At 42.9% G+C, this 11,193-nt stretch overlaps 1 protein-coding gene across 1 annotated transcript; it reads left to right on the top strand.

Annotated features, from left to right (window-relative positions):
* Nucleotides 1-579: 579 nt before the first annotated feature.
* On the top strand, nt 580-3,110 carry LOC144700448 (uncharacterized). The gene is made up of 10 exons (XM_078571853.1): nt 580-741; nt 850-916; nt 1,045-1,115; nt 1,299-1,363; nt 1,845-1,889; nt 1,962-2,042; nt 2,164-2,231; nt 2,362-2,407; nt 2,531-2,694; nt 2,784-3,110. Exons 1-10 carry the CDS (start codon nt 633-635, stop codon nt 2,851-2,853), a joined length of 786 nt encoding a protein of 261 aa, XP_078427979.1. The 5' UTR covers nt 580-632; the 3' UTR covers nt 2,854-3,110.
* Nucleotides 3,111-11,193: the final 8,083 nt, after the last annotated feature.

The raw sequence follows: 11,193 nt of genomic DNA, 5'->3' as shown, positions 1-11,193 counted from the left end.
AAAAAGTTAATATGAGAGTCAACGAATAATGTACATGGGGAAAGAGGAGCAAAAACTTATTTATCTCTAGACTTATTAGTTGTCCAATCTGCTCCATAATGCATCTTGGCAATTTCTAGCTTACAACAGCAGGACTAGCCGTCATAAAAAGTAACACTACAATGACAAATGAGTTGAATCAAAATGGGAAAAAAATTAAACAAAATTTTATTAAAAATTGAATAAACCAATATTGAACAATCAGAAAATCTTGAACCAGAAGGATGTTTATGGGCATAGACCGCCACACACAGACAAAGCCCAGGACCGACAGAACAGGACGAACGGGACGGGACGGAACGGCATTTCAGCAAGCCCTCTTGCAGTTTCGTCCTGTTACCGTTTGGGGGCTTAATTGAACAGATGACGGAACTGTACTCAGCCTCAGTGTAAATCACCGACATTCGATGACGCAACGGACGGAGAGGATGACGGAAGACGGTTAAGGCACGGACTGATGACTGATGACGGTTAGGAACGGGACGGATGACTGATCCCATACGTTCTCCTTGATCTCTCGAACGCTCTCATTAGAATACGCACCTCTGATATTTGATCAGTATTTCAGCGAAGAAAGACGATCGATTTTGTACATGGCTTGGATTTGGGTTTTCATATTCTCAGTCGTGTGGGCGGTCTCTTTGTGGAAGATTTTAAACTCTTCTCCGATCGTGGCATTAAGAGCTCCAATCTCGTTTTGTGGTGAGGAGTGTGAGCTAAACTACTTACAAAATTTCATTATTTTTTCATTTCAAGGTTATTTAGATTCACGGGCTTCATTTTTTGGGGCTATGGTTCTTCTCTTTTCAGAGTCAGGTGAAACTCGCGAGAGGAAGAAGGTCCTGTTCGTTATTGCTCATCCAGATGACGAATCAATGTTGGTCTTCTAATGTGTAATTTACATTTTTCTTTGTAGAATTGAAAACTTATTCAGTGTTTACTACACATTTGAGGTATCCAAGTTCCGGTTGATGAAACTTTATTGTATCTGCTTTTCGACTGCAGGTTTTTTTCGCCCTCGATTATTTCCTTGATTTCAAAAGGGTGGAATCCTCATGTATTATGCATATCTGCAGGTATTTAGATGGGCTTTAAATTTTATGCTCTTGTTTAATTTGCGTACTTCGATTGATGGAAATATACGTTAATTCAAGGTCTAAGCTTGTAAATTTGCCATTTGTTGGAGTACACCTCTATATCGCCACACGTGTTCATTGATTTCCCAGTCTTTGCGAATTCAACTCCTCTTGTTGTGGCAGGCAATGCTGAAGACAAAGGAAGCCTCCGCAAGGAAGAGCTCTATAGAGCATGTGCCGTTCTCAGGGTTTTTTCTTTTTCTCTCAATTTGGGTTTTATGAAGGATTTTAGTCATTTGGAACGATAAAAATGACGATGATCCTGACTAATCATCATCGCTTTAATAATCGTCATTTGGAGTAATCATTTCTTCATTGTCTCCTCATCATCTTGTCATAGCCTCATCATCATCTCATCGTTTTGTCTCGTGTGAATGGGAGGACAATGACAAGGATAAATTTTGGGATGATGAAAACGATGCACAATGACAACTGGAAGAATATTTTCACTATAGTCTTGGTATTGTCTCATCTTCTTGTCATCATTTCATCATTGTCTCGTCATCATCTCTTCATTCCTGTCATACTCATGGCGATGACACTGACGATGTCAGAATTCATGGATGACGATGACGATGAGGAATTCATCATCATCAGACAGCCTTAATTTAGACATTTTTTCCGTGTTACTGGAGGAATTCTGATCATCCAGAAACGCTTTTCATGCAGATTCCTTCTCAGCAAATTATAATACTCGACCACCCCAAGTTGCAGGTATTCATTTCTGTGTCTTAGCTTTGTTAAAGGATATATTTGATAATAAACAATGACGCTGTTCCCATTCAGGATGGATTCGACCAAAAATGGGATCACGGTTTGCTTGCAACTTTAATTGGGGAGCAAATGACAATTCTTGGAATTGGCACGGTTGTGTGCAAATTTACTCCCAACGTTTCTTTTTTTTTATCCAAAATCCTTTTAAAAAAGGACATTCTTTTTGTATGTTTATCCGTTTTAATTCCATCTAATTCTCATGTTTCCTTTTCAGGTGATAACTTTTGATGAATTTGGGATATCTGGACACCCTAATCACCGTGATGTCAGACTTGGTTTGAGGTAACCAAACATGTGTGTACTTTGGTGTACATACACCATTTGTTGATCCATATTTCAGGGACTTTGTTTGATTTCATAATATTTTTCTTGCAATTTCACAAGGATTTTGCAATATTTTATTACTTAACAGAAAATACTTGTGCGAGGCCAAGAAAAAAGATGATGCATGGGAACTTGTATGTATCTCCTTTCTCTATCTTCCTCCCTGTTTTTCTCTCTGCTTTTCAAATTTCAACAATTTCTCTCTCTCTCTCTCTCACTGTATCCACACTAATTATAAAATATTTGTGTTTCAACAGGTAAGCAAGGGAATTCTTAGAAAGTATGTGGGGCCTATTGATATCTGGCTCTCGTTGCTTCATGCCCTTCTTCCTCATTTGAGCCAAACTCGCTGCCTTCTTCTGAATCCTTCTCCTTGTGTAACGTACTCTGCCATGGCTGAACACAGGACGCAGTGGCTATGGTGAGTGCAAAGAGAGAAGCAAACTCCGAAACTCTTTTCTTATAGAAATTAAAAAAGCTGTTGACATTGTATAGCTGTTTTCTCTGCAGGTTCCGAAAACTGTTTGTGATATTCTCCAGTTATACTTACATGAACACCCTCAGGAAAGTTAATTATTAAAGTCTCCAATGGCCATCTCCAAGGGGTTTCCACCAGTTTTATGGTCCGGATGTCCCCTTCGAAAAATTTATGTTGCATTAATTGGGAAGAAATCATTGAGCTTTTCTGTTCGGGTTCACTTTTGAGAATAAATTATGTTTATGCCCAGAGTTGACGTTTCTTATTTTGATGTCTCTTTTGGTCACTTGTTCGAATAACTCAATCTTAAGATATTATTGAAGACACAAGGTGGATCCTCATGGAAAGTTTGTTTATTATTTGGCTTTTATGGTTATTTTCAAATTTGATTAAAGTTGAATCCTAAAACTGGAGCAGTTACACTAAAAGATGAATTTACTATTGTTTTTACTTTTTTGGGATTATGAAAGATTGATAGTCTTATGTATTTTAAGGCACAAATTATACTGCATTTATCCATCTTATTTAGGGCAAAATAAATGGCTTGCATAGATAGATTTAATGCTTATTGTTTATTTTTATATTCAATAAATATCAATATTTGTTCAAAATGACAAATAGATATGCTAACGGGTGATGTGGAAAGAAGTAAGATCCAAAATCAAAATTTCGTCAAAATTGGTTATGAAGGTGATGAGATGATGTGAACATAAAAAAATGTTGATAAATTATAGTTAAATTATTCCAAGAAGAATGACCCTTTTGCAGCAATAGATCTTTTGTTTCCGGAGGGAAACGGAGGACGAAATAAGGGAATGTGTGAAATATTTAACTTAATTTGACTTTGAAAGATTTATCAATTAATAATCAAAGTTCCGTCGAAAACAATGGCTTAAAATCTGGAGCAAGATATCTGGTTGGACTTTGAGTAAAATTCCCGGTTCTTAATAATTTATAGAATTAATAAAAGCATTTAGAGTAGAAATGTATTTAAGAACTTACGATTTGCAAAAGACAAAAGAACTCAAAGGCTCAAAATTTTACTATATACATATATAGTAAACAAAAGTATTTATAAAAGTTACTTTCCTCTATTGAAGAGTATTATATATATAATTATACAAACACTAAAAACTTAGTGTCCTCATATTGAATTAGTTCTCTAATCCTAAAATTTTTGAGAATGAGGAACTAATAAGAATTGTGTACTTTATTTTTTTGTATGGTAATAGAATACCTTAATTTAGTTTATGTACCTTATCAACATCATTATCCTGATAATAGTACAACACATATATGTCACATTCAGTGAGCTTGATATATTATGATGATATATTATGATGGTTAATTATCCTTGTATGTTACAGATTCTACTCTCACATTTTCCCTAGAAGAGTACCTCCAAGCCATCATGCATGTGACCTGCAGAATTATTTACACAACCACTGGCTTGATGGATCCCCTTATGAGCTTCTTTAATTGTCCTTGAGGATCTAGTTGATCTCCTCACTATCTAGTCTCATTAGATGGAGATATAGTTTTGAGATAGGAGAAGATAAGAGGCACCCAAGGCTAGCTGGCATGGGCACCATATTGATAGAAGAAGATAGGAGGCACCCAAGGCTAGCTGGCATGGGCTGATATGGGTGTCCACATATTGATATTTATTATGGAAATTTCATTAAAGTCCATATAATTTAAGTCAATTCCCTAATGTCCATAGACCTCACGCGTATTACTCTCCAAACACATGCATCAGTCAAGTTAATAACAGTAATGAATCAATACGATTTTTTTGACCAACCTTATTAATTAACCATATAAACATACATATTCATTAACCATATCAGCATACATATTAATTAATTGATGATTAATTTAATCCAATTGATAGGTTCAACTTCCAGCATGGGGCTGTCAAGATACGTCTCGTGCTCAAGAAGCTACGCAGTAGTTTATTAACTATGAATAGAACCTTTAACACCATTTGTTACCATGTCTGTGTTACCCTTCATCCACTTGAGACTCCCAAATGACTTGGGTTATGATTAATTATAAAACCCTAATTGGATATTCTAGTTATTATTGATCCACAAGGATGATCCTTGGGACTCATTATTGAGAATTTAATGCATCTTCTTCCTCAAGTCAATATCCTCTTTAACCTAGGTCAAAGGATCCCATCTTGATATCCCAACCACTTTATGTAATTTTTGCTGTATATGGGATAAGAATACTTTGAACCATGTGATTAGGGACTCTTAAGTTGCAGGCAGAACATAGCTTTTCATTCATGAGATATCTTTGGTGTGTCAAGTCTGGATCACTTTCATGAGTGTGGCATCAATCCATGTGGTCAATAGATACATGTAACACCTTCTGTAATTTTGATATCCCAACTACCTTCTGTAATTTTTGCTATGTATGGGATAAGAATACTTTGACCCATGTGAGTAGGGACTCTTAATTTGCAGGTAGAACATAACTTTCGATTCATGAGATATCTTTGGAGTGTCAAATTTGGATCACTTTCATGAGTGTGGCATCAATCCATGTGGTCAATAGATACATTGATGTAACACGACAGCCGGGATCGAGCGGCTCATGCTACACTACAGGGGAATGAATGGAAAATGTGATTCAACGAGATGAAATAATGCGCATGTTTGAAAAATCAACAAGAAAGTATGTCGTAATCTGGGTGATCTGAGAAGTAACCCAGATGACGACATGAGGAAAAGGTCATGGAACGGCCAATCTCCCAATGATCTGTGTGTTCAGCTCGAGGGCCGATGGAGTGGGAGACCATCTTCGTCCAAGAGCATCTACACCATCGACATGAATGAACTAATCTGACACTATCAAAGAAACTTCCTTAACACATGACGATGGCTAATACTATCAAACATTTAATTTCACTCGAGGTAGAGAAGCAGCTAAAGAATGGTAATGAGGGAAGAAATAATACTGATAAAGAAGGGGAGGGTAGTGAATTTGACCTGTGTGTTAAGATCTGGGTACTCGAGACGAGTGGTGACCATTGCGAGTGGATGAGAGAACCTGGGGCAGTGGGGCTTTGGGGGCGGTAGTGAAAGCTGACAGCTACCAGGTGAATAAAGATGGTGTCGAAAGTCGTGGGCTCCGGCACAACCAAAAGGGAGGCGGGATCATCACTCATGGGCAGGAATGAGATCAAGACTATACGAAATGCCGGTTGCCCCACAGTGGAGCAGCGGACCACATCCAACATGCTGAGTGAACTCGGGCAGGCCGTTGGGTGAAATAGAAGAATGGCATGACAGGGACGGATTAGCCGGCCACAGGCATCAATAGCAACCCAGCGGGGATGATGATCAATGGCGCGTGAGGCAGTGAAGCACCTCACGATCAAGTAAAACACAACTTTGCAAACCAGGTACACCCACGAGGAGGACGGTGTTGGCAAGTCTGTTCAAAGTGGTTGCAGTAGGACGGGATGGGAATAGGGTCTTCCCTGATGGGGAACCATCTAGACTCATAGACCTAGTTTCTTTGTGTTTGTTCGCACCTGTTTGGACCTCGTAAGGGTCCTATATTTTTGTGTGTGTGCACGCCCGTGTAAGGGCATCAATGTGGAGGTCTCTCTTATTAGGGGGCCTCTAAAAGACTTACTTGGGCCTCCTCCCATTTATTTCAAAGGGGGAAGGCCCATACTTGCCCCCTATAAGAGGAGGGTGCCCATCGTAAGAGAAGAAAAAAAGAGAAGAAAAGAGTTGAAAAATGTAGGAGGTTTTCCTACTTGTTTTTAAAAATTAGTTTTAAGAGTTTGAGATAATTACAACAATGCCCCTCGAAGAGGAAAAATTAGGTTAGCACTCCACGTCCGTCGTAACGCCTCCGCCGACTTTGCCAGTGCGGTCGTTGCTGTTGTTGCGGCTTTTTCAGTCACTCGACCACTAGCTGCAGCCACAAGCCCGCTTGGGCACTAACGCCAGCGCAATCGCAAGCAGCGGCCATAGATGCCAACAATGGCCGCAGCTGTTCGCATCCAGCGTCTGCAGTCGACAGCTGTCAACCGCGGTCGCGAGCATCGGCCGTAGACGCCAAGAGCGGGCATAGCCGACTGTAGTGACCGTAGTCGCAACCGACATTAGTGGCCGACAGCCACTAGCCGTAGGTGCGAGCAACAGCCGCAGCCACTATCCATGCCCAACAACAACCAGTCGTAGCCGCAAGCGCAATCGCAACCGCAGCCGCAGCCGCCGCCACATGCGTAGCAGCAACAACAACAGAAGCTGCTGCCACAGCCACAACAACAGCCAAAGCCACAGGCGTAGTCATAGCCACCGCTCCCAGCTCTAGCCGCCACCATGGCTTCCAGTCCTGGCCATAGGTGCTGCCACGTCCCGTCTGTTGCCACGCCTACCTGCGCCTCTACGCCTACCTGTGCTCGCTGCCATCCTCACCACCACTCTTGCCACCAAGCCTGTCACCACGCCTACCTGCGCCGCGCCTACTTTTGCCGCCACGCCTAACCATGCCGCCGCGCCTACACTCGCCATCATGCCTAACTGCGCCGCCACGCCTAATTACAACATTGTGCCTACATGCACCGTCGCGCCTACATGTATCATTGCGCCTACCTGTGCCACTGCACTTACCCCCACCACTGCCCTACCTGCATCGTCGCGCCTACCCGCGCCACACACCCATCTAGCCGCACCTAGTGTTCTCTAGGGTAGCTTTGAAGAGAGCAATCCCTGGATGACCCACAACTGCTAGTTCACTGCCACGAAGTACATGCCGTCAGAGGAAGAACAGCCGCCACCATCGCCGCTGATGCCTACCTTCGCCCATTAATAGTTAGCTTTACAACCATCATCGTAATCGTAATGATGCTTGACATCGTTGTCGCTGAAGTTCGATGCATACCTTGTTACAGCCGTCCTATGCCGCTGTGCCATTGCACCATCCAATATCCGCCGCTATGGTCTCCTATAGTAGCTTCAAGGGAGACATCCTCCAGACGACCTGCTGTCGCCAGTTCACCGCAGCGAAGTACATGCTGCCGCAGGAAGAACAGTCACCGCTATTGCCGCCAACACCTATCTTTGTTTCCTATAGCGACCCATTGCCGAAGCTCACCCTGCCACTGTTACTGACGTGGCCACCCTACGTCGTCGCTCTCCCATGTGGTGTAACACGAGCCGCTCAATCCCAGCACATCGTGTTACATCATTTTTGTTAAGCAGCAATGAAGTTAATATGATGTAACATGATGAGCGTGGGGATTGGACGTCCAATATTACAACATAGTTGCGAGATAGATTTTAATTCTAGCCATACAAAATGATGAATCAACAATGCAAGATAAATAAATGAGAAAATATTCAGTAATACTGATTAGTGTGATATCCAACTAAAGGTGCGGAGTTTCACTAATCAAACCCAGACTCCCAATGTCCCTTTAGACCAACTAGATGTTCTAAGCAGTAAGGGGAACTTAATGCTTGAAGCGTCCACGTCCTCTACCATTAGTGGCTACTCATATCACAATGATATCTTACTTTCGTCAACTAGTGGCTAATCCTATCACAATTGATAGATCTTAGGTAGGGGAACACATAAGACAATAGCACTAAAAGAAATAATTTGACTGCGAGTGAAGAGGAGTCGATGGAACCTGAATGGGTTGATGTCCGAAGTCCGTGACGAGGGCAGTCGGGACGACATGCATGGTTGAGGTGAGCAAGTGTACGAGCAAGAGCACACAAGCGTACGGACCATTGTACCGGGGCACACAGAGGGGCGTGGAGGCAGGCGTGTTAGGCGCAAGAGTGTGAGGCGCGGGCGTGAGGGTGCGAGCGTGTGGGGCGTGGGAGAATGGCGCTGGGCGGGACCGCGTGGGCACAGTTGAGCGGAGCGCGGGCTCACTCAGTGCTTGCACAAGGTGCGGACATGCGGTGCTGGCGTGTAGAGCGCAGGCGCGCGGGGCACATGCGAGGGCACGTTGGGTGAGGGCGTGAGGGGTGCAAAAATGCTGGGCATGGGTGCGTGGAGCGCTGATGCGTGAGACGTGGGCGTGTGGGGTGCTGGTGCGCTGGGCGCAGGCGAAGGGCGTGGATGAGGCAACGACGATGGCAACGTTCGGGCAGCAATGGGCAGGCAAGAGGTCCAAGAAGAGGTTTCTTGGAATTCAGCCACCCAAGAATCTGAATTCTTGGAGATGACGTGATGCTCCAAGGTCTGCCGAACAACAGCACGGAGTGGGGGTGATTTTTGTAGGACAGTGGGTCGGGCAAGGTGATGTTCTTGAAACTTCTCCAATAAGTCACAACAACAATGATGACAAGGGGAGAAGAAGTCAGCAACAAGTGGTTCTTCCACGGAGTGATCCACGCGGTGAATCTGGCGACGGCCAAATGATGCTCCCACGATCTATAGCTAGAAAACTGTGAATGATAACTCCCAAAGGGAGGAGATGGGAGCCCAATCGAAGAGGGATTATACTTTCAATTAAACTTCAAGGCTTCCTTGGGCATGCCATCCCTTTATGTAGCAGAGGGAGGATGCCCAAGTGGGCTGAAATAGGGGAAAACTGTCTTGTGATGAGGATTCCCCATAACATACATCAAACAACATAACAAAAATAACAAAGGTCGAGGCCCAAACATGGTGGCCCGATCCAACTGGTTCAAAAGAAGAAATCAAATTATATGGAAATAACGAACAAACCATTCCACCCATAATTAGGGTGAGTACTTGAAGCCAGAGTCATGGACATCGGCTCGAGCTGCTTGGAGATGTTGTTGATGTCCCGTGGCACAGTTGACAAGATGGTCCCCTATCACAACAACCCTGGGGCAGTGCAACATGGACCACGTAAGTCATGGAAGCTGAATCGCACATGTAGTAATCGTCGATACCACTTGGAAATGGATCAAGTCATCGCGGATCCAAGAAGAAAACAGGCCGCCCACCATCATTTGAAGGGAAAGGATGCCAATTAAAAAAAGGATGGTGGCGGAGTCCCTAGTTGCTGGCAGTACACCTGAGATTCCATGAGTAGGGAAGGGCCAAGCAGTGACCACAGGAATGCACAAACTCCACCCAAAGATGGAAGAACGGGAAACCCTAGAAACACACCAAACGAGTTTTTTGTCAAAGCCAAGTCCTTCTTTTCGAAATCAACAACCTGGTCCATCGTTCATCCCTCCATCTCCTTATACAGGAAGGGAAATATGGGTCCCCTAATGGGCCACCTTACAGGAGGGTCCAACAAGGCCTCTCCCTTAATGATCAAAACAAGGCAAATAAAATAAAATACAACAACATTAGAGGATGCCCGAAACAAAGAGGGGGGGGCATAATTAACAAAATGACACTAAAACTCGGTAAAGTGATCAAAATGGCGTTAAAACATAGTAACGCAAAAGCTCGGATGTCATCAAGTCGGATACTGAATCTTGGATTCTTCATGTCAGCTCGGGATCTGCGACGTGGCTGATGATGAGTCTGGACGTGCTTGACTAGATGGTCCTCCATCATCCTCTTAGGGTGGGAAGAATTTGGCTCCAACAAGTTAGAGCCAATGATATCATCGAGGGGCTGGACGAGGTCTGGTAGTAGCCGGAGTAGTTCCGCCTTTGAAATCCACGTGTTGTCAGAAGATGGTCGACCTTGACAATGCACAAGAAACTTCAGGTCCATCCGCTCCCCTACAACGTTAATTACCTCCTCCAGTACCGACTCGACATGCTCATGCCTCACTGTGGATAGGACTGGAGGGGATAGATGGTGTCTCTCGCTCCCATCGCTACAAAGGCTCGAAGGGCTGTGAGGCTCAGTGATGGGTGGCATAGGATGGTACCAGATCAGATCGCTAATGTTGAAGGTGGGACAGATCCCTCAAAATGGCAGGATACCCACAACGTAGGCGTTCTTGCCGATCACACGGACTATTGGGAAAGGCCCAATATATGAGCATGAAGCTTTGTAGTGACCCCAGGAGAGTATCTCTCATTGGGTGGAGGTTGTTTATGATTATCATCAAATTCATTCTTAACTTTTGGAAAGGAGGGAGTAGGCGGGGGGAGTGTTAGCCGAATGCTAAGAGCTAAATTATGTTCTATAGGCGCGATGCCTCCTAGTACTAAGCTGAGGATTTCTCAATCGACGAAGCCTCACACCCAAGACTTGCTAGCTCATTTTATTTTAATTATAATTATAATTTTATAATTTATTTTTAACTATAATTTAAAATTTTATAATATATATTTCAATTATAATTTTAATTTTATAATTTATTTTTAACTATAATTTAAAATTTTATAATATATATTTCAATTATAATTTTATTTTTAAAATTTATAATAGGGAATGAACTTACTCGTGCGCGTGCACGATGACAATAGAAAAACGAGGTCTAAAACAGGCGTTTCAGGGTCCAAATGTAGTTTGTAA

Source organism: Wolffia australiana, chromosome 3, assembly GCF_029677425.1.
Source record: "Wolffia australiana isolate 7733 chromosome 3, ASM2967742v1".
NCBI lineage: Eukaryota > Viridiplantae > Streptophyta > Magnoliopsida > Alismatales > Araceae > Wolffia > Wolffia australiana.
The sequence above is the reverse complement of the archived record's forward strand: the minus strand, read 5'-3'. Positions and strand labels throughout refer to the sequence as shown.